Genomic DNA, 25058 nt, shown 5'->3' on the forward strand with positions numbered 1-25058 from the left:
TTCATTCCTGTGATCAAAGCTGAATTTATCATCATTACTCCAGTCTTCAGTGTCACATGATCCTTCACTAATCATTCTCATATGAGGATCTGATGATCAACACACATTTATGATTATTATTAGTTGTGCTGCTCATGGTGATGCTTACATTTTGTGGAAACCATCTAAACATTTGTGGTAAAATTAAAAAAGAGAGAAATTAATACTTTTATTGACCAGACATGCATTTAATTGATCACAAGTGATATTGTTAATATTACAAATAATAATAATTTATTTAATAAATGCAAATAAATGCTGTCCATTGAACTTTCTATTCATCAAAGAATCCTGAAAAATAAAATGTATCATGGTTTCCACAACATTTTAAAGCAGCACAACTGTTTTCAACACTGATAATAATCATAAATGTTTCTTGATTATAAAATCCTCATATGAGAGTGATTAGTGAAGGATCATGTGACACTGAAGTCTGGAGTAATGATGATAAATTCAGCTTTGATCACAGGAAAAAAGCCGTTTTAATTTGTAATAATATTTCACAATATTACTGTTTTAACTATTTTTGATTAAATAAATGCAGCCTTGGTGAGCAGAAGATACTAAACAGTAAAAAAAGCTGCATTATTCATATGATAGGCTACTTTATTGTCAATAAATAGGCTACATTGAGATGAACACACATTTAAAAAAAAAACACACAAAGCATATATTGTCGCACTCGTCTGATTGTCTTCGTCACGTTTCATCACTCATAACGATTGTTTTCCTTCAGCTGCAGCTCCAGCGTGACAGGGTATTACTTCTACGAATCCACTTTTGGAATTTGGACTTTCTGTGAGAGCGCCCTCCTCATATTTAGATGCGAATAAAATGACAGCAGGTCATGCATAGATTATTATTTTTGTCTCTGATTTTGAATCTTAATGTATTCACATTGGTTTCTATGTAAATACACTTGCCCGTGACCTCAAAAAGCGCTCTATCAACCGAGATTAGAGAAGGCTGTCTTTAGCGTCCCTGTTAATTTGGCCGTCGCCGCGCAGGCTAACTCCGGTTCGAATCCCGCTCGGAGCGGGTCGACTAGAATCGGTGAGACCCAATAAAAGTGCGGGGGACGAAAATACATTTTATTAAAAGTGAGGGGGACACGTCCCCCCCGTAATCTAACTTACGCCCATGCCACTGCCAAAATGCGTAATTCATTGATACTGTACAATAATCCGCTGACAAAAAAAATAACAACAATGCGCTTAGCTTTGCTCTGACAAAACTACAGTAGCCTACCCTTGTGAAGTTCACAGAAAATGCACTTAGCCCAGTCAAAACTGATTCATCATTGATTCAAACCTCTTTCAGCAGCTGTTGGGGTTGCTAGTTGCAGATGTCCTGAGTGTGTATATTATGATGGACAGGAATCATGATTATATTTATAAAGAGTCTTTGAGTCACAGGTGTAATCCACGTTTGAGAGTTGGTTCACTCTCCCACTCCTTACTGTAGAAACGGCTTGTGTAACGTTATATATATACTGTATGTATGCCACTTTAGCATAGCGATCACTTCAATATACATCTACGACGAGTTATCACGCTAAAAACCTGGCTGTCATGAATGAGCGCGTCTGCTGCTGACTGACTGCAAGTGCGTGCTCGTCCGCTGGAACCCGCCCAATCTGGCAACACCGTGTGTGATTTGTGCTTTGAGTCACGTGCAGGCGCGATGGATCGCGTAGTAACCAATAGGGTGTTAGAATGGTATATGTTTACACTTCTCATCCAACCACAATCAAATTCACACTATCCGGATGCCGCGATTTATCTGCATAGTTTTTTTTTAAACAAGATGAAATGAAAGAGGAGTAACGAGGCTATTTTTAAAAAGTAAGGAGTAGAAAGTACAGATAATTGTGTGAAAATGTAAGGAGTAGAAGTAAAAAGTAGGCAGAAAAATAATTACTCCAGTAAAGTATAGATACCCAAAATTTCTACTTAAGTAAGGTAACGAAGTATTTGTACTTCGTTACTTGACACCTCTGGTGTCAGTGCAGCCGCATATTAAACTCTGAAGCCATTATTTAAAGTCTAAATTATTGATGAAATGCCCAGATTATGCCTCACAAAGTCATACTTTTCATGTTTTAATGTTTAAATCATGACATAATGTTGACTAATCATATCATAACTGAGTTAGTCATAATTTCCTCTCATGTATTTGACTTTATTAAAGTCGTAGTTGTGAATTTTTAATCTAATAATTGATCTAGTGTCATAATTTAGACATCTATATATATTAGTATGTCATAAATCTGACTTTTTAGGTCATAAATAATTGTAATGTTGTAATTTCAGCTTTTAATGTCATAATTTCGATTATTCATTTATATATTAGTCAAGAATTTGTCATAATCATTACTTTTCTGTCATAATTTGACTGTTTTATTGAATAATTGATCTAGGATGTTATACTTTTTATTTTCCATCTTTAAAATTACTTCAAATGTCGAAATGACTTAATCTGCCATAATTTATGTCACAATAATTTCACATTTTCACCTATAAATATTAGTAAGTATGTTACAATTATGACTGTTTGGGTCATAAATATGACTTTAGACTTTTTTTGTCCCATATATTAGTATAAACTTCTACTTTTTGTCATAATCATGACTTTTTTAAAGTCGTAGTTTCACATTTTTATCTCATAATTTATTTTCGAATGTCATAATTTGAATTTTTAATCTATATTAGAGTATAATTTTGACTTTTGGGGTCATAAATATGACTTTCAAGTCAAAATGTCACTTTTCATGTTCTAATTTCCACTTTTTCACCTCATAATTGATCTAGTATGCCACTTTCATTATTTCCATCTATAAATATTACTTAATATGTGAAAAAAATGTCTAAATGACTTAATCTGCCATAATTTCAATCTATGTCAATAAATTCACATTTTTACCTCATGTTTGATCAAGTGTGTCATAATTTCGACATTTCACCTCATAAATATGACTGTTTATGTCAAGAGTTGGAGTTATGATGTAAATAAACTTTCACTTCGCCATCTTTACTTTTTTTTATATTGTTTTTTATATTTTTTATATTTCTTATATTGTCATAATTTTAACTTTTCATCTCATAAATTAGTCAAAATAGCACATTTTCATGGCATAATTTCAACTTCTCACCTCCTATTTGACTTAGTATGTCATAATTTCCATCTATAAATTACTTAAAATAATAATTTTAAAAAACGGTAATGTCTAAATGACTTAATCTACAATAATTTAAATTTATGTCACAATAATTTCACATTTTTACCTCATGTTTTTGATCTAGTGTGTCATAATTTCAAGATTTCACCTCATAAATATGACTAAATATGTCAAGAGTTGGAGTTGAGATGTAAATTAACTTTCTTATATTGTCATAATTTCAGTTTTTCATTTCATATATTAGTCAAAATGGTACATTCTCATGTCATAATTTTGACTTTCCACCTTATAATTGACTTAGTATGTCATAATTTCCATCTATAAATTACTTAAAAACGGGAATGGTAACATCTATGTCACTATTCACCAGTGTGAGTGCCCGTGATCACCACCAGAGGGCACTCCACCCCGGACTGTCACTCCATCACAAACTACATTACCCATAATCCTTTCCTCGGACTCATTAGCACTCAATGTTCACACCTGTGTCTCATCACCTCATTACCTCTTTGCCTATATAAGCCTGGTTATCTCTGTCATTCATTGCGAAGTCTTGTTTAGTGTCACAACTGCATTTCTGAGCGTTTCCCTGGTTTCGTGTATCTTGGTCTTTGATTTCTTGCCTTCCCGGGGATTACCCTTTTGCCTGTTCCTTCTGTTTTGTTTGCCTTTTCGGACTGATCACCTGTGTATGACCTTTTGCCTTTTTTAGTGATGGGCAGACCGAGGCTTCGTGAAGCACTGAATAGTGATGGCCAAATGAGGCTTCCTGAACCACTGAGGCTTTCCAGCCCATTGGTTCACCAAAAGGTTCATTTACCTGAAGCCTCATGAAACAGTGTGCTCCCTAGTGACACCTGCTGTCCAAAGCAATGCATCGCACACAAATCTACTCATCCTGAACAACCAAACTGTGGGCACACCCTTTTTCTATTGCCTGTGTATTAATAAAGTATTTTACTCTGCCTGTATTAACCTATGTACACACAACTCACACAAACACACAACTTTGTGTTCAACTATTCAGTAGTTCTTTGGGTTAGTGATGAGATTAATCTTTCCCTAATACAGTCTAGTCCTATAATAATATTAATAATAATAATAGCAATAATATATATAATAATAACACTAGGCCTACTACTAAAATATGAGGCGCCGTACAAGCCATAATTCATTCTGGTGCTCTCACACACATGCATTCTCATTTCACATACATATATATATATATATATATATATATATATATATATATATATATATATATATTATGGCATGCCGTTCAGGAAATTGTAGTATTTATAATATGATTGGTTGTATATATTGAATGAAAGTCTGAATATATGGAATGAATGTCCGAATATATGGAATGAAAGTCTGAATATATGGAATGAAACTTGAATATATTGAATGAAACTTGAATATATGGAATGAAAGTCTGAATATATGGAATGAAAGTCTGAATATATTGAATGAAAGTCTGAATATATGGAATGAAACTTGAATATATTGAATGAAACTTGAATATATGGAATGAAAGTCTGAATATATGGAATGAAACTTGAATATATGGAATGAAACTTGAATATATTGAATGAAACTTGAATATATGGAATGAAAGTCTGAATATATGGAATGAAAGTCTGAATATATGGAATGAAAGTCTGAATATATTGAATGAAAGTCTGAATATATGGAATGAAACTTGAATATATTGAATGAAAGTCTGAATATATGGAATGAAAGTCTGAATATATGGAATGAAAGTCTGAATATATGGAATGAAACTTGAATATATGGAATGAAAGTCTGAATATATGGAATGAAAGTCTGAATATATGGAATGAAAGTCTGAATATATGGAATGAAAGTGTGGGCTGGCATGAAACACCCCTTTCCTCTGATTGGTCAACCAAAGATCAGCCCATGCGTATAAATAGTACGAGTGTGCAATGTCGTGGAATGTATACGCCAAAACTCATTTTGGCGTGTCTATGGCACGCTGTTTTTCGCGTGCATATGATATGCATTTTATGGCATATTATACATACGAACCAACCACCCCCCCCACCCCCCCCCCACCCCAAACCTACCAAGCGCGTGTCATATATACGCCATAAAGTGCGTATCATATGCACGCGAAAAACAGCGTATCATATGCAGGCCAAAATGAGTTGGCGTATACATTATACATTCCACGACATTGCACACTCGTACTATTTATACGCATTTATGTGTGATCGGTCATCATAAATGCTTTTTCACACCGCAAGCGTGAGCGGCGCGTGGGCAGCTCGTATTTTTTCCAGCGCCAATGTTAATCAATGAGTGCATTCACACCGGGAGCAGGAGCAGCGCGTGAGCAGCAGTGAAGGGGGTTTCGGCGGCGAGCCTATTTTTGTTGCGCTGCTGACGCTCAATTAAAGTGAAAGCACACTTTTACTGGACAAAATAAATATGATTTCACGCAAAAAGTGCTTAAAATGCACACAAGAAACACGTGTAGTGTATTTTAACAATAACTGGAGTGTGTCAAAAAAGAAAACGAAGAATAAAAATATCTGTAGAAGATTTACACATTTAAACTTGTTTTATTTATTACGTTTGGGTGAAAGTATGGTTATGATTATAAAAATAAAGCAAAAGAGCCAGAAAATATGATAAACTTTATTTTAGTTTAGTATGTAACAAGAATATATATATATATGTATGTATAGCCTATCTGCAGCTGCAGTCGGTGTAAAGTGAAAGCACACTTTTGATGGACAAATAAACAGAATATCACACAAAAAGCGCTCAGAATGCACAAAAGAAGCAAGTGTGGTGTGTTTTAACAATAACTGGAGTATGTCATTAAAGAAAACTCTACATTATGGGGGCAATTATATTATTATATTATAAATATATATATATTTTTTTTTTTGAAATTGTAAAAATGCTGAAAGTTTTGTGTGATGGGTAGGCCTAGATAGTGTAAGGGGAGAGAATATACAGTTTGTACAGATCAATACGCCTATGTAGGCTATACCCAGGCAGATAATGAACCAGACGTGTGTATGAGTCTGTGTGTGTGAGGGAACAGAGGAGAATAGAGTTTAAGGGATAAGACGGATGGAGTTAAATACACCATTGTACATTACAGTATGTATGCCATGTGATACTGCAAACAGATTACTATGGTAGAGGCTGCCACATTACTGTAACTCACCCTTATAAAGCTCAGCTACAGTAGATTCAGTCATATGGCACAAGTGAGAACATTTACTCTATTGGCACCAAACTCTGTTCGATACCCCAGAACCTCAGGGCTGGGTCATAACTTTATCACACCTTTTGATAACACACTGAATAGATACTATTAAATACATTATGGATTAATTTACATAATGCATAGCATATTTTCTTATGTGGCATCTGTAGCCTGCGTTACTGTAATTAATTCGGCAACGAGGGAGATTTGAAACATGTATCTTGCATTGTTTGCTGTTGGATGTACTAAATTGAAAGAGTAGCATACAGTGGTGTTTCAGTAATTAATCCAAATGTTCTCATGACATATTACAGTAATCTTGTGTTTGAAACAATGATGGACTGAAAATATGTACGTGCAACTTGAATGAAAGCATGAGCTCAGGTTTTGACAAAATGACTAGCTGTGTTACAAGTGTGATTTGGATTTTTGTATGAGTTTTGAAAATGTACACCTTGTGAAAATAGTACCAAGCGAATAAAAAAAAACCCCGTAATTAATGCTAGGCTATTGCAAAATAAAGCCACACAACTGTTGTGCGGCTGACTCACTGAACAGCGCTGTTCATGAATGAATCAGATTTTTTAAACTAATTGATTGAATGAATTATTCAATGTCCCATTGATATACACTTGCTTCATTCCTGATTCAGCGTTTTGAACGAATTGGTTGTTTCATAAAAAAAATAAAATAAAAAAAAAAACGTATTTCAAAAGGCTAGGCATATTCAAAATATTATATTTAAATCTTTAATCTCATAACATTATATGCCATTGTAATTATGTGTTAATCTTCCGAGCAGCATTAAAACAGTTTGGTCTAAATGCCACTTCAGAATTCATAAAAAGAGGACAAATACATTTTTAAAAAGATTAGAATTCTTGCCTTTATTTATAACTAATTGCCCTAAAATAATTGTAAAGCTATATTATCTAAAAACAAACAACAACAAAAAACTAAAAACGAATAGAATAAAGACCAAAACAGCAGATGCGCTGTGATAAACTGACATTATACGAAAACGTCATATATAGCGTACATATTTTTATATCTTTCATATCATATTTAAGCTTCACTCAGTGTGGTGTCTAAAATAATAGATATGACTGCAATGCAGCATATTTAGCCTACACTTTAATTGATACTGGTCGTCGCTTCGCTAGAATGTATCTTTCGCTGTCCAGTGGGTCACGCAGCAGATGCAATGCAGCCTACATTAATATTTCTGAAATAATAAAACAGCTAATATTTCTCTTGCGCGTTGGTTGTCGAATCCATGCTTATAGACAAGAAAACCCTTCCTAGTCCCTGTCCAGCGCGATCTGTGTCAAAAAATTAGTCCGGTTGTTTGAGGAGAGAGTTTATTAAACAGTTTAAGAATCGGTCCAGCAGCACGAAAATGCGTATAAATACAGCAATGTTGGGGAAAATATACGCCAAAACTAATTTTGGCGTGCATACGGTGTTTTTCGCGTGCATATGATAAGCACTTTTTGCCGTACAAGGACGAACTTATTTACGAATTAATTACTGAATTCAGACGAAAGTCTGAATATATTGAATGAAACTTGAATATATGGAATGAAAGTCTGAATATATTGAATGAAACTTGAATATATTGAATGAAAGTCTGAATATATTGAATGAAACTTGAATATATGGAATGAAAGTCTGAATATATGGAATGAAAGTCTGAATATATTGAATGAAACTTGAATATATGGAATGAAAGTCTGAATATATTGAATGAAACTTGAATATATTGAATGAAAGTCTGAATATATGGAATGAAAGTCTGAATATATGGAATGAAAGTCTGAATATATTGAATGAAACTTGAATATATGGAATGAAAGTCTGAATATATGGAATGAAAGTCTGAATATATGGAATGAAACATGAATATATGGAATGAAACTTGAATATATGGAATGAAAGTCTGAATATATGGAATGAAAGTCTGAATATATGGAATGAAAGTCTGAATATATGGAATGAAAGTCTGAATATATGGAATGAAACTTGAATATATGGAATGAAACTTGAATATTTGGAATGACAGTCTGAATATTTGGAATGACAGTCTGAATATTTGGAATGACAGTCTGAATATATGGAATGAAAGTCTGAATATATGGAATGAAACTTGAATATTTGGAATGAAATTTGAAAACTGACGTCATCAAAGCGCCATCTTGTGTTTTTCATTAGTGATTGCTCTAATCTGACGTTTAAATATGAGTGAGTCTGCACGAAATCTAGTAGCAGCCATTTTAAATAATGACGATTTAATTAACACCTTGGCAAATGCATGCACGGGCCAAAGTACCGGAAACCGGACTCAACACGGTTCTACCGATGAAGAAATCCGTTCGCTATTTAATCGCGGAAGACTTAACGCGGTCAACATCATAGGCCAGCAAGTTCCTGCTTGTCCGGCAACAGAAAGACACATGCCTTCCACCTCACAGGGACCATCCACAGCATCTCCTATCTACAATCTTCGCCCGTTCACCCGAAAGGGTCCTAGACAGAGGAGGTAAGAATATGCATTTTAATTGCGGGTATATAGGCCTTAAGAGTTTATGTCAATCACAATCTCATAGTAAAACTCATAAATGTCTCAGTTACGTGTTAGGTATAATTTCAGACATAGCCAATATATATTTAAATTTAAGGTAGGCCTAAATATTTATGGATTATTAGGTTTTATTTGTTTAAATTAATACTTTGGATTAGCGCACGCACTGCTGTATAATGACATATGGATTGCGTATTAAAAATAAGTAAAATTAAATATATAATTACAATTTAACAGTGCAGTATGGTTAATTAGGCTACATGTTTGACTTTGAATGGCGAACCACAAAAATAACTACAGTTTACAATAGCTGTTACAGTGTTTTGTTTTTTTGCTTTAGTAGGCCTACTACTTTCACAAGAAAGGTGTACATTTTCAAAACTCATACTCCTACTAATTTCGCAACAGATAATCAAAAGTTCACTTTTTTCAAACATTTCAGCACATTTTCAATTGTGTTAGTACAATACACAAAACCATTTAGTTGTGATTAAACCAAATGTTCTCATTACTACAGTAATCTTGTTTGAAACAATGATAATGTGGACTGATGTAGGTGCAACTGAATGAAAGCATGAGCTCAGGTTTTGACAAAATGACTAGCTGTGTTCCAAGTGTGATTAGTTTGGATTTTTGTATGAGTTTTGAAAATGTGCACCTTAGTGAGTGAGTGAGCTTGTGTGTGTGTGTGTGAGTGAGTGAGTGAGTGAGTGACCTACTTGTGAAAATAGTACCATGCGAATAAAAAAAAAAAACTAACACAGTTCCCAATTTGTAAACACAAAAGACAAATTAATATTAAAGTACATGCTTAATATAATACAATATATGTTGATTTTATTTAATGTTTTTAAGGTTTCAGGCACTAAGCAGTTCATGTTCTGTGGCCCAAACTTTCACCAAAGAGGTCATTCTTCTACCAGACCATACATCTACACATGTGCCAAGGCGTGCCAAGAAAGCATGGCTTTTTGAAAATGGTCATATAAAATCTGCCCTGGAATTTGGGTGTGATTGGGACGCCGACAAAGTTATGCAGACAATAACAACTGCCTTCCAGCCTAATGTGGAGGGATGCAGGTACACATTTGCTGTGTTTAGTCACATTTCTTATGTATGAAAGGTTAATTTGCACTGGGTCTGATATATAACAAAATACGTCATAACATTATGATTGTAAATATTTAATTCCTTTGAAATTATATTTGTCTAACTGATGCTATTTGAACTGACCAATTGTAGGCTACTGACATAATCTAAATGTGCACTTTTAGACAAGCAGTGTATTGAAACAAAAAAAATTATATGTACAGTTATTTAGTATTTTAGCTTTATAAGAAGTTTTATACAGTGCTTTTATATCTTCAGGTTACAAATCTTGATGCCATGCCACAACAAATTAGTGGAACCATCCCTGACTTCCAAACAGACTTTAGGTGGAGACCTTGTGAAAAAACTGTTTCATCAGAAGTCCATTTATGTCAGGCCTGACAAGGTTATTTTATGTGAGGAAAATGAATCTGTAAGTAGATTTCAAGAAATGTATACAGTGACAATGGCAGTACTGTATTTTACAGTGATTCTTCACTGTAAAAAATGTCTCCAATTGAAACTTTTCTAGTGACTGATAACATCTAAATGTTTCATTTGGCCAAATTGAATTTCTGTGATTTGATGCAATTTAATTCACAGAAATTCAATTTGGCCAAATTAAAAATTTAGATGTTATCAGTCACTAGAAAAGTTTCAATTGGAGACATACGTTTTTTAGTAAGCTTACATGTTTTGTACATTGTTTTTATTTTTACGATTTTTTTTCTTTTCTTTTTTCTAAATTATTGTTCTATTGTTACATTGTTTTTTTGTTGGTGTAGTGAATTGTCGGCATAAAGTCATTATCATTACCATAAAGGTATTTGTTTGCTTCACTCGACAGTCATGTTCTGATGAAAACAGCAGCCATACAAACAGCAGTGATTTCATAGAAACGTCTGACCCTGACAAATGTGGTAAATACTTTATTTACATCCATCAACAAATAAACTTAATTAAAATAAAATGATTGATTTACAACAAATGATATGTTTAGTTTTTTTAGTCTACCACCTTAAATCTATTTTTTTCTAAATGTGCTTTTTGCATATAAGTGGAATCTTAATCAAAAGCTAAATGTTAACCAATTACATTTCCTTGTCTTGCAGTCATTGGTAGTGTACCTGACATTTCCAAAGAAGTTGTTTCAGCCATCTCCACTGTTGGGGTCCAGTCTCTCTCCAGTAATACATCATCTATCTCTGGTGGAGATGCAGTTATTTGGTGTATTGACACCGAAGATATTTGCACCAATGCACCGTCCATCTCAGCTGACAACCTCACCATGTCTACTAGTGCTGCTGTTATTAATATTGACGAGACTGTTACCCTGTCCAGTGGAACTTCAGCTATCTCCAGTGGCAACACCCATGGCTTGTCGATTGGTCCCACTCTCAGCGCTAGTGAACACATGCATTGCTTCTCTCCAAATAACACCTCTGGGATGTCCCATAGTCCAACCCAAACCAATGCATACAGCACATCATACAGGTTCATGTTATGGACATTTTTGTCTCTTTTCATACAGTATTTTTATGGTCTGGGTTTAATATAAATGGGTCTTATTTACTGTACAATTTTGTATAAGAGTAGAGTTACTTGACAGTAGATTATTGTGTCCCTATACATACACTTAATAATCCACTGTCCATTTGAAGTTATTATTGCATTATGGAAGTTCTTTGTCCTGTGGTAATGCAGCTGTCTGTGTAACATCATATATTCATACTTCAATAATATTATGTACTCCGTTTTAGCACATACCTTGGCCTGTTTGAGGAAGAATACCTCTCTGATGACGCTGATCTCCAGGAAGCCATTTCAAGGTCCTTAGAGCCTAGCACAAGTGACAGGTCAGTAGAGATATTTTATAAAAATGGAATTATTTTAATTATAATACAGGATCAATACATCAGCAGTCTGCCACCTAAATGGTTAAGAAATATATATATTTATTTATGCACAATATTATTTTATTTTTTTGTTCTGATAGCCAGTCATTTCGTCAACAATATTTTAAAAGGGGTCATTAATTGAGAAATCAGCTTTTCATTCAGCCTTTGTTATATAAAAGTTTATGGTGATGACCTTTTAAGTATCAGAGCTGAAAACTTCCCTGTCAGTCAAAGATGCACGGATTACAGATATATCCACTGATTGGGTGGCCCAAGTAATAAAAAACTATCATTCATATTAATTGTGGGTGGTTGAGAGATAAATTGTGTTTGTTTGATGAAGACATCTTGCGAGTCCTGTCGGCGGATTCCAGTTGCCATTTCTCCACATTGGAAGTTTTTAAAACAATTCCCCAGATGGGGAGGATGAAACTCATTATGCAAAACTATGTTATAAGGATCTTATCCAATCATAACTGTGGGCGTTTACTTTCAAGTCTCCAGTGTGGCATGCCCATAAAAACGAGTATTCCATAAGAGGCTTCAAACCTGGGCAGAAAATAGCCTATTACTTATTAATTATGATGTTTTTGAATGTAAAATCCACGTGAACGTAAAAGTTGACCTCAGACAACAGTATTAAAAAATAAAAGAACCAGTTCATGACACCTTTATTATTGTTGTAATTTAATTTCCATTATCAATGAGTTAGTTACATTGATACTAACTATGTTGTATTGTTTTATTGTTTCAGTGATTTAAATATGACTTTGGAGAGAATAATAGAGAGGATTGCTTCTAGAGTAAATAACGACAGTATTGTACGCTTCAATATCATAAGAAGAAATGTGTGGGATGGAACCACCAGAGCAATGGGCAGATCCAATTTTTCACCTGAGAAGAAGGTAGATGTTAAGTTTACTGATGATTATGGAATATCTGAGGGTGCTGTGGACAATGGAGGACCTACTCGAGAGTTTTTCAGACTCTGTCTACATGAAATCAAGGACAAAATTGGCATCTTTGAGGGCCCATCTAATGCTAAAATCCTCACATGCAACTCCAAAGGTATTTATTAATTCATATTAATGTAAGAGTTGACTTACAAATGACTTTTGGATCAGTACATATGTTGTATCTGAAATGATTTAAGAGGAAATGTAAGAATTTTCAAATTTTGTATGACCTATGAAATGTCCTTTCGCAAAAATGATTAAAAATAGAATAACCTCACACAGATAGGTGCCATTGTGCCATGAACATTTGATTTATCCCATTTGACATGTGATGTTTTAATTTAATTTGATTACAGCAATGAAAGACAATGCATACTTTTATGCTGGACAGATCATGGCAATGTCAATTGCCCATGGGGGACAGAGTCCATGTTTCCTGTCTGAACTCCTATATGAGTGTCTTCAAAAGGGCCCAGACAATGTAAAGGTCAAAACGGAATATATTACTGATGAAGAAACCAGGTCACAGGTGCAGTCGGTAGGCATAATTTTCATTAATTGTGTTGTATTTAGATACAAATTATTAATTTTGTTTGCATTAATTAACATTCAAATTAAAAAGTAAAACTAACAGTTGTATATCTTTCTTTCTGTTATTTTATTAATTTTAGATCTCACAGGCTGAGACTGAATCACAGCTACAAGATGCAGTTGCACGGGCAGCCAGCTTGATCAGTCTTGCTGGTCACAATGTTTGCATAACACTGGGAAACAAACAAGAGACTGCTTTAGACCTGGCTCACTGGTATGTCCTCCAGCGGACCCGTGCACCTTTTGAAAGGTATGTGTGTGTATACAGTTGTACTTTGGCAGAAAAATGTAAAATAATTTTGTGGTGGTAAAATGATAGGAAATACAGGGGTTCAAGAAGAAAGCATAAAAAAAGTTTACCGTTGAGTTGCTAACAAACTTGTTACTACAGTATATGAAAATTTTAATGATGGACATCCACCACGTTATAGGGTACCAGTACAAGTTCAATGTATTTAATCTAGAATTCATTGTGGGGACTAAACATTAAAACACTCAAGTTTATACCACATCATTTAAATCACATGCATGAATTACACTTGTTTCCTTTTTATTAGGTTCAGAGATGGCTTAAAGTCTCTGGGTGTCCTAGATGCTGTCCAAAGATACAATCTTCAGTTGAAGAGCATTTTTGTAAAGGCCGAAAAACCCTTGACAGCAAATGATTTGGAGAATCTCTTCCAGATCATTAATTCCGAAAGGGGGAGTAATGCGTTTCAGCACGAGTGCCGGACCCTGGCTTTCTGGCAAGACTATCTTCAGGATGCTGAATGTAAGTTTGACATATCACACAGTATTTATATAAATCCTCAGATCCAGTCCTGGAGGGCCAGTGTCCTGTAGAACTTAGTTCCAAACCTAGTCAAACACACATGAACAAGGTCTTCAGAGTTACTATGCAGGTAGGTGAGTTTAGCAGGGTTTGAACTAAACTCTGCAGGAGATTGGTCCTCCAGGACTGAATTTGAGGAGCCCTGATTTAAAGCAAATGCACATCCAACACCACATGTTGTTGTTGTTGTTGTTATGTCGACTGTGCTAAAATTATAGCTGTATATGCTTATAGCAAACTTGGAGAAAGATTAGGCTTTTCACTTCTAAATGGTTCACTACTCACCAGACTGTGCTTAGCTTTGTCTGTAACATTATGAGCCACCCTTTTAAATTGAACTACCCAGCAAACATTTGGGCGTTGAAAATATGTCCCTCTGACATGTCCTGTCATAGTTGAAAAATTGTTCCAAAATAAAAGTTTAATGGGAATGTACAAATGTATACATGTTTAGGAAAAGTTCTATTACATATTTTTACCGTTTTATGCTGTCCTTTCCGAGTCTACTTTTGTCAGGGACACGACATTGATGTCAGACCAATATTTGCTGGGTACTAATTTGACTTGCATCTCTTTTGCATCAATCCAGTGGTATGATACGGAATTACTCTATCAAGATACTCAAAATACCATCACCATTTAACATAGTTATAATTTTATTGTGTTACTCTCTTTATATGTTTTTTAGTTGAAAACAATGTCTCTCTGGAGGATATTCTTGTTTTCTTCACTGGATGTGACAGCATTCCAGCACTGGGTTTCTCTCCAAAACCAAAGCTTGAGTTCATCACCCATTCCCGGTTTCCAGTGGCCAATACTTGCGAAAATATTCTTCGCATACCAATTCATGCTGTATACACTGCTTTCAAAGCTGACATGGATTTTGCCATACGCAATTCGCCAGGATTTGGAAGAGCATGAGTGGTAATATATTTGAGGGGTTGTAGGACTTTGGTTGAAAATTTTTTTTATTTTATTTTTTTTGCTGTTGTTTAATTTTGTCACTCTCTGATACCAAAATTCAGTATTTACCATAACAAACACATGACAAAATATACAGAAAAAAAAAAACCCTAGGTTATTTGTTACATTTAAAGATATATTTCAACCCATGGTGTTATTCCAATCCTCCAACTTAAACAACTATGTTGCTGTATTCCATTGCTATGGCAGATTAGACCTAGAGTTATGTAGATTTTTTTTTTTTTCAGGGTGTTGCTGTTATTTCATTTTGCTATTCCTTATACCAAAATGTAGTATTTACTCTAACAAACACATAAAGAAATGAAGTACTGTGCAAAAAGTCTTAGGCACGTTAGTATTTTCACCCCAAGAAATATTTTTAAGCCAGTTATTTATATATTTTGCAATAGTGTGGCAGTAGGTAATATCAGTTCACATTTTCAAACATTTATTTTGCCATTAGTTGTAATAACTCATTCTAGCGAGTTTTGTGTATGCAGAAGGAGTCTGACAACAGCTGATCCACACAGAGATCTAATCTCCTCATCATCGAGACCGTCTGTGATTACATGAAGAAACTAAAAAAATTTGACAAAATCCACAAGAACTGCGACAAGATCTCCGAGATGCTTGAAGAAACCCTCCTGCAAAGCTCCCTGAAGAACTGAGCAAGTGATTTGATTTAGTTATTATGTGTTCTAAAACTGTTGACAGTACTGTAGCATTACAGGAGGGTTTCTTCAAGCATCTCGGAGATCTTGTCGCAGTTCTTGTGGATTTTGTCAAATTTTTTTAGTTTCTTCATGTAATCACAGACGGTCTCGATGATGAGGAGATTAGATCTCTGTGTGGATCAGCTGTTGTCAGACTCCTTCTGCATACACAAAACTCGCTAGAATGAAATTTTACAACTAATGGCGAAATAAATGTTGGAAAATGTGAACTGATATTACCTACTGCCACACTATTGCAAAATATATAAATAACTGAATGATAAACATTTTGGGGGGTAAAAATGAACGTGCCTATGACTTTTGCACAGTACTCTATACAGTAAGAAACATGTAAGTTCTTTGTAACATTAAAAGATATATTTCAAGCCATGGTTTTGTGTTCTAGTCGTTCAATCTGAACAACCATGTTGCTATGGCAGATTGTTCCTTCTCTATAGGCTGTGGTATGGCCTTCTAACAAATAAATTGTTCTATGTTCTTACTTTGTATTTGCTGGGTTATTGCATTTTTGTCTACAGTGGCAGGATATGTGCATCCCAGACTTGAAATGTCATTTTTATTTTCACTCTGTAGGCAAAACAAACAAACAAAATAAACAAAATTTTATTTAATAACTTAAAAAATGCAAGTTTCATCAAAAGGGTTAAAATAATACAAACTTTAAAATGATGCATAATATAATAATGCCCTATTTATATGGTGATATATATAATTAGCATTTATACATGTGACCTAGGGACTCCTTGTTGTACTTCAAAATGAAAGATTTTTTATTTTTTTCAAATGGAATCTTTTACAAAGTAAAAGCATGGTTTTTTTTGTGTGTTGTTTTTTATAAAATACGTTTCATATTTATAGTTTGTGCACTACATGGCAATAACTTAAAAACATGAACATCATGTTGAACATAATGAACATCATCAAAATTACTTAGTAGATTAAGTATTGTTTTGAAGCAGGTTACATGCAGTGAAAAAAAGTTCTATTCCATGATTTCCATCATCAATCAAGGGATTAACAGCCCTTAACTCAGGAGGACACTGGTAGTGATCGTGAGGCCTTTGCCCATGCACATGATTGTGTGGTCTTTGATGTTCAGGACGTTGGAGCATTCCAACAGTCCATAGTTGCAATGGGGAGTTACTTCCCATTGTCCTTAAACTATGGTGGTTCCACTGGCTTACAAACTCATCCACAGATCTGTTTATTCTTGGAAGGTAAATATGGTGAAGAGCACTAATGTGAAGTGGGTGGTTGCTATCTAACATTCCACCATTTTCCATGAAAAGGAAAAGGTCTTTAAAGTAAGCTGACACCACCCTGTTTAATTCTGCCCACAATCTCTCAATTCTTTGATTATGAACACTAGGTCCAACCATAAAGCTTCCTCTGTTTGCTCCTCGATTTTCAATCATAAATCTTGCAATATCAATATTCTCACTACCAGCATCACCCCTGACATGATGTGGTAGTCCAAAGAGATCAACAGCACCCTGGAAAAGCTGCAAGGCAGTTGTCGCTGTGTTGTCTGTGCAACATCTCAGGTAGGTGATACAGCGACTATAGCCATCAACTCCTCCGTGAAACACAAATCCCCATGGGTTTAACTTGTGGTTTGTGTCAACATGCCTGAAATAAGAAAAAATTATTATAATCATTGTTATTGTTATTTTTATCATTGTAAAGCACATTAGATGTACATTAAAAAGTTTAACTTCTTTGCCTTAGTGTCTTACTTGTTTTACTTACAAATTTTACTTAGTGATAAAAGTTACAACCCGAAATTGTTGATAGAAGTGGCCAAAATCAAGCCAAAGATTATAAAACAATGCAAATATGAAATAGACAAAAATGTTTCAAATGCATATATGATATGGTATTTCATCCGGTTTGTAATATTTTATATTATCTCTAAATATTTTGCATTATCTAACACTTTCATGTTTTTACAAATGTTATTTATTTATTTTAATATAATAGTATTATTTATTTAGCATAGTTTTTGTCCTCCTATATCCTTATATCAATATTGCGTCATTGACCAGCTAGGGAGTAAACATTTTCTTTCCAACTCTACAAAACACATACCACAGTTGATTTGGGATAGAGACATTGTAGACTCTCCTTTGAATAGCCCTTCGTCCTCTTAAGGCTCTTCCCACTGGGTCTACTAGTCTTAAACGTTCTCGTACTCGCCATCGCTGAACTCTGATCCCTCTTCCTCTCAAACTACCAGTGATGTAGGTCTCTCCTGAGCCAGGGGTTTGTTGAAGAACCTCAGTAATAAGACGATCAAGATCATCATTTGAAATGTTGGTAAAACTCCCATAGTCTACTAAACCAAGTTGTCTCCTGTGGTTGTACAGTGTCCGAATGTTTACGGACAACATTCGCGATATGGCCATCCAGCTAAATCCTAAATCCCGCATTTGAATCAACTGAGCAGCTGGTATATTGTACCTTAAAGGGGGGAAAAAGTTAATTCACATAATTTAAATATTTTTAATTATTTAATTTTAGTATTAATTATTTTGTTTACAACTTGTAAAGAGATTAGGTAACGTGTTCTTGCATCATCCTCCATCTACAGTTCCAATATTATCACTTACCTCAGTCTTCCTCTCTCTAAAGCAGAATGTGCACCTATACCATGCACTGGCATATCATCTTCTAGCTGGAGTGCTATTTCAGCCAGCATCTCCCTAAGAGATTCGTAAATTCCTTCCAAAATGTTGCACAATATTCTTTCAGCCACATTATGATGAGCATGATTATTCATAAGAACTAAGAATGTTGAAATAATGGAAACATGATCCTCAAGATGACGAGATGTAGACTCCAAACTGTTTGTGTCGTTTGAAATATGACCAGCTGTTGCTAAAAAGTTTTGTAGTTCAACAAAGTATTGGAAAATTTCAGGCAATGCCATTTTAGTCATCAATGGCTGTTGTTCTGATAACAAGGATATAAATGCTCTTTATTAAGTATTATCATATTTGCACTTTCATTCCATTTATTCAGACTTTCATTCCATATATTCAGACTTTCATTCCATATATTCAGACTTTCATTCCATATATTCAGACTTTCATTCCATATATTCAGACTTTCATTCCATATATTCAGACTTTCATTCCAAATATTCAAGTTTCATTCCATATATTCAAGTTTCATTCCATATATTCAAGTTTCATTCCATATATTCAGACTTTCATTCAATATATTCAAGTTTCATTCCATATATTCAAGTTTCATTCCATATATTCAAGTTTCATTCCATATATTCAGACTTTCATTCCATATATTCAAGTTTCATTCCAAATATTCAAGTTTCATTCAATATATTCAAGTTTCATTCCATATATTCAGACTTTCATTCCATATATTCAAGTTTCATTCCATATATTCAGACTTTCATTCAATATATTCAGACTTTCATTCCATATATTCAGACTTTCATTCCATATATTCAGACTTTCATTCCATATATTCAGACTTTCATTCCATATATTCAAGTTTCATTCCATATATTCAGACTTTCATTCCATATATTCACGTTTCATTCCATATATTCAGACTTTCAGAGATGTAATATGAGAAAATGACTCAAATTTAATCATTTTTCGTTTAAAAAACAAAACAAAACAAGAATTCGGTTTGATTTGATATTTTTATAGGATCAGGGATAAAAAATGGATAAAAAGTCTTGAATATTTGATTCCCACGTGTGGGCTTGCATTAAACGCCACTCTCCGCTGATTGGTCAACCAAAGATCAACCCGTGCTGCTCTCGGTGTTTCCAAAGTTCCATGCAGAATAGCCAACCCGATCACATGTAAATGTGTATAGTACAATGTCATGGAATGTATAGCCTACGCCAAAACTCATTTTGGCGTGCATATGCTACGCTGTTTTTCGTGTGCATATGATACTTTATGGTGTGCATATGACACGCTCTTGGGTAGGATGGGGGTGTTGGGGGAACCCGGGTTCGTCCTTATAATACGGCATAAAGTGCTTATCATATGCACGCGAAAAACACCGTATGCACGCCAAAATTAGTTTTGGCGTATATTTTCCCCAACATTGCTGTATTTATACGCATTTTCGTGCTGCTGGACCGATTCTTAAACTGTTTAATAAACTCTCTCCTCAAACAACCGGACTAATTTTTTGACACAGATCGCGCTGGACAGGGACTAGGAAGGGTTTTCTTGTCTATAAGCATGGATTCGACAACCAACGCGCAAGAGAAATATTAGCTGTTTTATTATTTCAGAAATATTAATGTAGGCTGCATTGCATCTGCTGCGTGACCCACTGGACAGCGAAAGATACATTCTAGCGAAGCGACGACCAGTATCAATTAAAGTGTAGGCTAAATATGCTGCATTGCAGTCATATCTATTATTTTAGACACCACACTGAGTGAAGCTTAAATATGATATGAAAGATATAAAAATATGTACGCTATATATGACGTTTTCGTATAATGTCAGTTTATCACAGCGCATCTGCTGTTTTGGTCTTTATTCTATTCGTTTTTAGTTTTTTGTTGTTGTTTGTTTTTAGATAATATAGCTTTACAATTATTTTAGGGCAATTAGTTATAAATAAAGGCAAGAATTCTAATCTTTTTAAAAATGTATTTGTCCTCTTTTTATGAATTCTGAAGTGGCATTTAGACCAAACTGTTTTAATGCTGCTCGGAAGATTAACACATAATTACAATGGCATATAATGTTATGAGATTAAAGATTTAAATATAATATTTTGAATATGCCTAGCCTTTTGAAATACGTTTTTTTTTTTATTTTATTTTTTTTATGAAACAACCAATTCGTTCAAAACGCTGAATCAGGAATGAAGCAAGTGTATATCAATGGGACATTGAATAATTCATTCAATCAATTAGTTTAAAAAATCTGATTCATTCATGAACAGCGCTGTTCAGTGAGTCAGCCGCACAACAGTTGTGTGGCTTTATTTTGCAATAGCCTAGCATTAATTACGGGGTTTTTTTTTATTCGCTTGGTACTATTTTCACAAGGTGTACATTTTCAAAACTCATACAAAAATCCAAATCACACTTGTAACACAGCTAGTCATTTTGTCAAAACCTGAGCTCATGCTTTCATTCAAGTTGCACGTACATATTTTCAGTCCATCATTGTTTCAAACACAAGATTACTGTAATATGTCATGAGAACATTTGGATTAATTACTGAAACACCACTGTATGCTACTCTTTCAATTTAGTACATCCAACAGCAAACAATGCAAGATACATGTTTCAAATCTCCCTCGTTGCCGAATTAATTACAGTAACGCAGGCTACAGATGCCACATAAGAAAATATGCTATGCATTATGTAAATTAATCCATAATGTATTTAATAGTATCTATTCAGTGTGTTATCAAAAGGTGTGATAAAGTTATGACCCAGCCCTGAGGTTCTGGGGTATCGAACAGAGTTTGGTGCCAATAGAGTAAATGTTCTCACTTGTGCCATATGACTGATTCACACATAAATGCGTATAAATAGTACGAGTGTGCAATGTCGTGGAATGTATAATGTATACGCCAACTCATTTTGGCCTGGATATGATACGCTGTTTTTCGCGTGCATATGATACGCACTTTATGGCGTATATATGACACGCGCTTGGTAGGTTTGGGGTGGGGGGGGGGTGGGGGGGTGGTTGGTTCGTATGTATAATATGCCATAAAATGCATATCATATGCACGCGAAAAACAGCGTGCCATAGACACGCCAAAATGAGTTTTGGCGTATACATTCCACGACATTGCACACTCGTACTATTTATACGCATGGGCTGATCTTTGGTTGACCAATCAGAGGAAAGGGGTGTTTCATGCCAGCCCACACTTTCATTCCATATATTCAGACTTTCATTCCATATATTCAGACTTTCATTCCATATATTCAGACTTTCATTCCATATATTCAAGTTTCATTCCATATATTCAGACTTTCATTCCATATATTCAGACTTTCATTCCATATATTCAGACTTTCATTCAATATATTCAAGTTTCATTCCATATATTCAGACTTTCATTCAATATATTCAGACTTTCATTCCATATATTCAGACTTTCATTCCATATATTCAGACTTTCATTCCATATATTCAAGTTTCATTCAATATATTCAAGTTTCATTCCATATATTCAAGTTTCATTCCATATATTCAGACTTTCATTCCATATATTCAAGTTTCATTCAATATATTCAAGTTTCATTCCATATATTCAGACTTTCATTCAATATATTCAGACTTTCATTCCATATATTCAGACTTTCATTCCATATATTCAAGTTTCATTCAATATATTCAAGTTTCATTCCATATATTCAGACTTTCATTCCATATATTCGGACATTCATTCCATATATTCAGACTTTCATTCAATATATACAACCAATCATATTATAAATACTACAATTTCCTGAACGGCATGCCATAATATATATATATATATATATATATATATATATATATATATATATATATATATATATATATATATATTTTTTTTTTTTTTTTTTATAAATATATATTTATATATATATACTCATATATATATATATATATATATATATATATATATATAGTCTGCTCTCACACACATTCAATTTAGGCTATATATATATATATATATATATATATATATATTATAATTACGTAGTATAGGTATTACAACTAGGCTAATTTACTCTAATAATCTACTAAACTAAGTATAATGTAATATAATATATAATACAGCTATGATATATAATGATATCGCTACTACATACAACCAACACCTCAACACCAATGCAAATGCCTACTGCAAACCCCACAAGAGCCGCGAGGTTTCGAACCACTTTTATCCGAAAGCGATCCTCAGAATGAAGCAATGACGTAATCAACAGAAAACGAGGCCTCGTTTGTCATCGTCACATGATTTTCACGGAAACGATACAAGCCTCGAATCGGGGCTTCATCTGGAACGCCCCTTTTTGCTCGACACAAGCTCCGGAGCCTCGCTTCAGATGTCCCATCACTAGCACTGAAACAGTTGAAGCAAATGTGCCGAAGCTTCGAAACAACACCCGACACCCGTCTCCATGACGCCATCTAGTGGACACTGGCGTGTATTGATCTGAAATAACCTTGACTGTGATCTACTATGTAAAAAAACAAAAACGTTTTTAACATCTGGCTCACAACTACTTGGTTTTGTAACCTGTAGCCTCCTCATTGTAAATAACTTTAGTTGTTTTTTTTTTGGAAAAATTAAGATTATTAAAAGAAATAAAGCCACAATGTGTCATTTGTTCCATAACATTTTTTATTAAAAAAATATGAATTATGATATACAAATGAGTGAAAATTACTGAAAATTAAGTTAATGGATCCTGCATTCTGGGTCAATACAATACACACATCTCACTTTATGTGGTGTTTCCAAATGGAAATGCTCCTACACCAGATGTAGTACGAGATTTCGTTTTTGATTAAAAAAAGCATTGTCATTTCATCATTGCGATATTTTAGAGAAGCATACATTTTTAAGCTTTGATCATTTTAGGCGTTTAAGTACAATTGTTTAGTATACAAAATGTGACATAATCTTGCTCCCACTCCACTCCATGGCTTTTTTCAAAGACTTGACAGTGAAGGTTATACACGGGCCTGTATCAAAGGAGACTGCGTGATACCATTTAGGCTCACCACTTTTGGGCAAAATGTTTTGTTAGTAATAGGTGGTAAACTCTGGAATAGCTTGCCCCTTTCAATAAGAGAATGTCCTACATTCAACACCTTTAAAATTCACTTAAAACAGTGGCTTCTTGAAAACCAGAGGTGTACTCATATTTAACTGTCATACATTTATCAATAGTGCATGTACACTTACACTGTAAATCTGAATGTAGTATAGAGGTGAATGAACAATGTCTTGCCATTTGTGTAATTTTTTGTTTAGTTTTTTGGTGAATGATGTTGTATGATTGTTGGCTGTCTTTGTTATTTATGTTATCTGCCTATAGGGACTGCAGATGAAAAGTAGTTATTTTTACTAATTCTGGCATATTTACATGGTGTATTTTTATACAACAATGTTCATGAATATGCTTGGTCCCTATTAAATAAATGAATAAAATAAAACAAAAATATATATCACCTATGAATATCTTATATATATATATATATATATATATATATATATATATATATATATATATATATATATATATATATATATATATATATAATTCTATTTATATATAATTCTAACTTAGCCTATATGAATGTGTTACTAGCCTATATCTATCCTATCGGTCACTGATCAGTCAATATAGCCTATCTCATTTAAATCTAGCCTAAATATAACTAACCATAGCGCACAATAAATCTCACTTATCTCACAAAATCTCTCTCCTATCACAAAAACCCACAAGGTGAAGATGGATTAACTTCACTTTTAAACTGTGGGGAATGAGGTTCATTCAGATGTGTGACTGTGTGGTTTGTTCCCGCTCCTTTTAATCAAAGCAGTCTCGACAGGCGCACCTGATGAAACACTTCGGTGCTTCGTTTAGTGGTAGTCGCGTGACATGGGTGAGTCGAATCACAGCTCGGAGCAGTGTTTCGAAGCATCCACTCTTCGGGATCTCGACACAGCGTCGAAACGTCAGGTTTGCGTCAGCCATCCCTACCCGTTTTATGGACTACGACTTTGGATTACCCTTTAATAAATACTGCTTGTGGATCTTCAACCTTCTGTCTCAGAGCAGTTCGTTACAGAAGACTTCGCCATGCACAGATCCAGCAGCCAAGTGAACGTCCGTCCACAAAGAAGTCCAGCCGCCCAAATAATGTGTCTCCGTCAGGGAGACAGATCGATCGAGGACTATGTGCAAGACTTTATTGAACTGGCA

General features: G+C 34.3%; 3 protein-coding genes across 3 annotated transcripts in view; 1 reads left to right on the top strand and 2 right to left on the bottom strand.

Annotated features, from left to right (window-relative positions):
* The window catches only part of LOC137084932 (ribonuclease inhibitor-like), a 318165-nt gene that overhangs the window by 99164 nt on the left and 193943 nt on the right, over positions 1-25058 (bottom strand). The window lies entirely within an intron of this gene.
* LOC137084581 (G2/M phase-specific E3 ubiquitin-protein ligase-like) lies at positions 8799-15344 on the top strand. Its single transcript, XM_067450872.1, has 11 exons — positions 8799-9003; positions 9901-10125; positions 10414-10567; positions 10982-11054; positions 11247-11628; positions 11895-11990; positions 12787-13100; positions 13345-13526; positions 13660-13829; positions 14137-14351; positions 15100-15344. Exons 1-11 carry the CDS (start codon positions 8918-8920, stop codon positions 15330-15332), a joined length of 2130 nt encoding a protein of 709 aa, XP_067306973.1. The 5' UTR covers positions 8799-8917; the 3' UTR covers positions 15333-15344.
* On the bottom strand, positions 16940-18518 carry LOC137085353 (uncharacterized). Its single transcript, XM_067451913.1, has 2 exons — positions 18197-18518; positions 16940-17737 (listed from the first exon to the last, which is right to left on the bottom strand). The coding sequence occupies exons 1-2, from the start codon at positions 18511-18513 to the stop codon at positions 17047-17049; spliced, it is 1008 nt and encodes a 335-aa protein (XP_067308014.1). The 5' UTR covers positions 18514-18518; the 3' UTR covers positions 16940-17046.

Source organism: Pseudorasbora parva, chromosome 8 (assembly GCF_024679245.1).
Source record: "Pseudorasbora parva isolate DD20220531a chromosome 8, ASM2467924v1, whole genome shotgun sequence".
Lineage (NCBI taxonomy): Eukaryota > Metazoa > Chordata > Actinopteri > Cypriniformes > Gobionidae > Pseudorasbora > Pseudorasbora parva.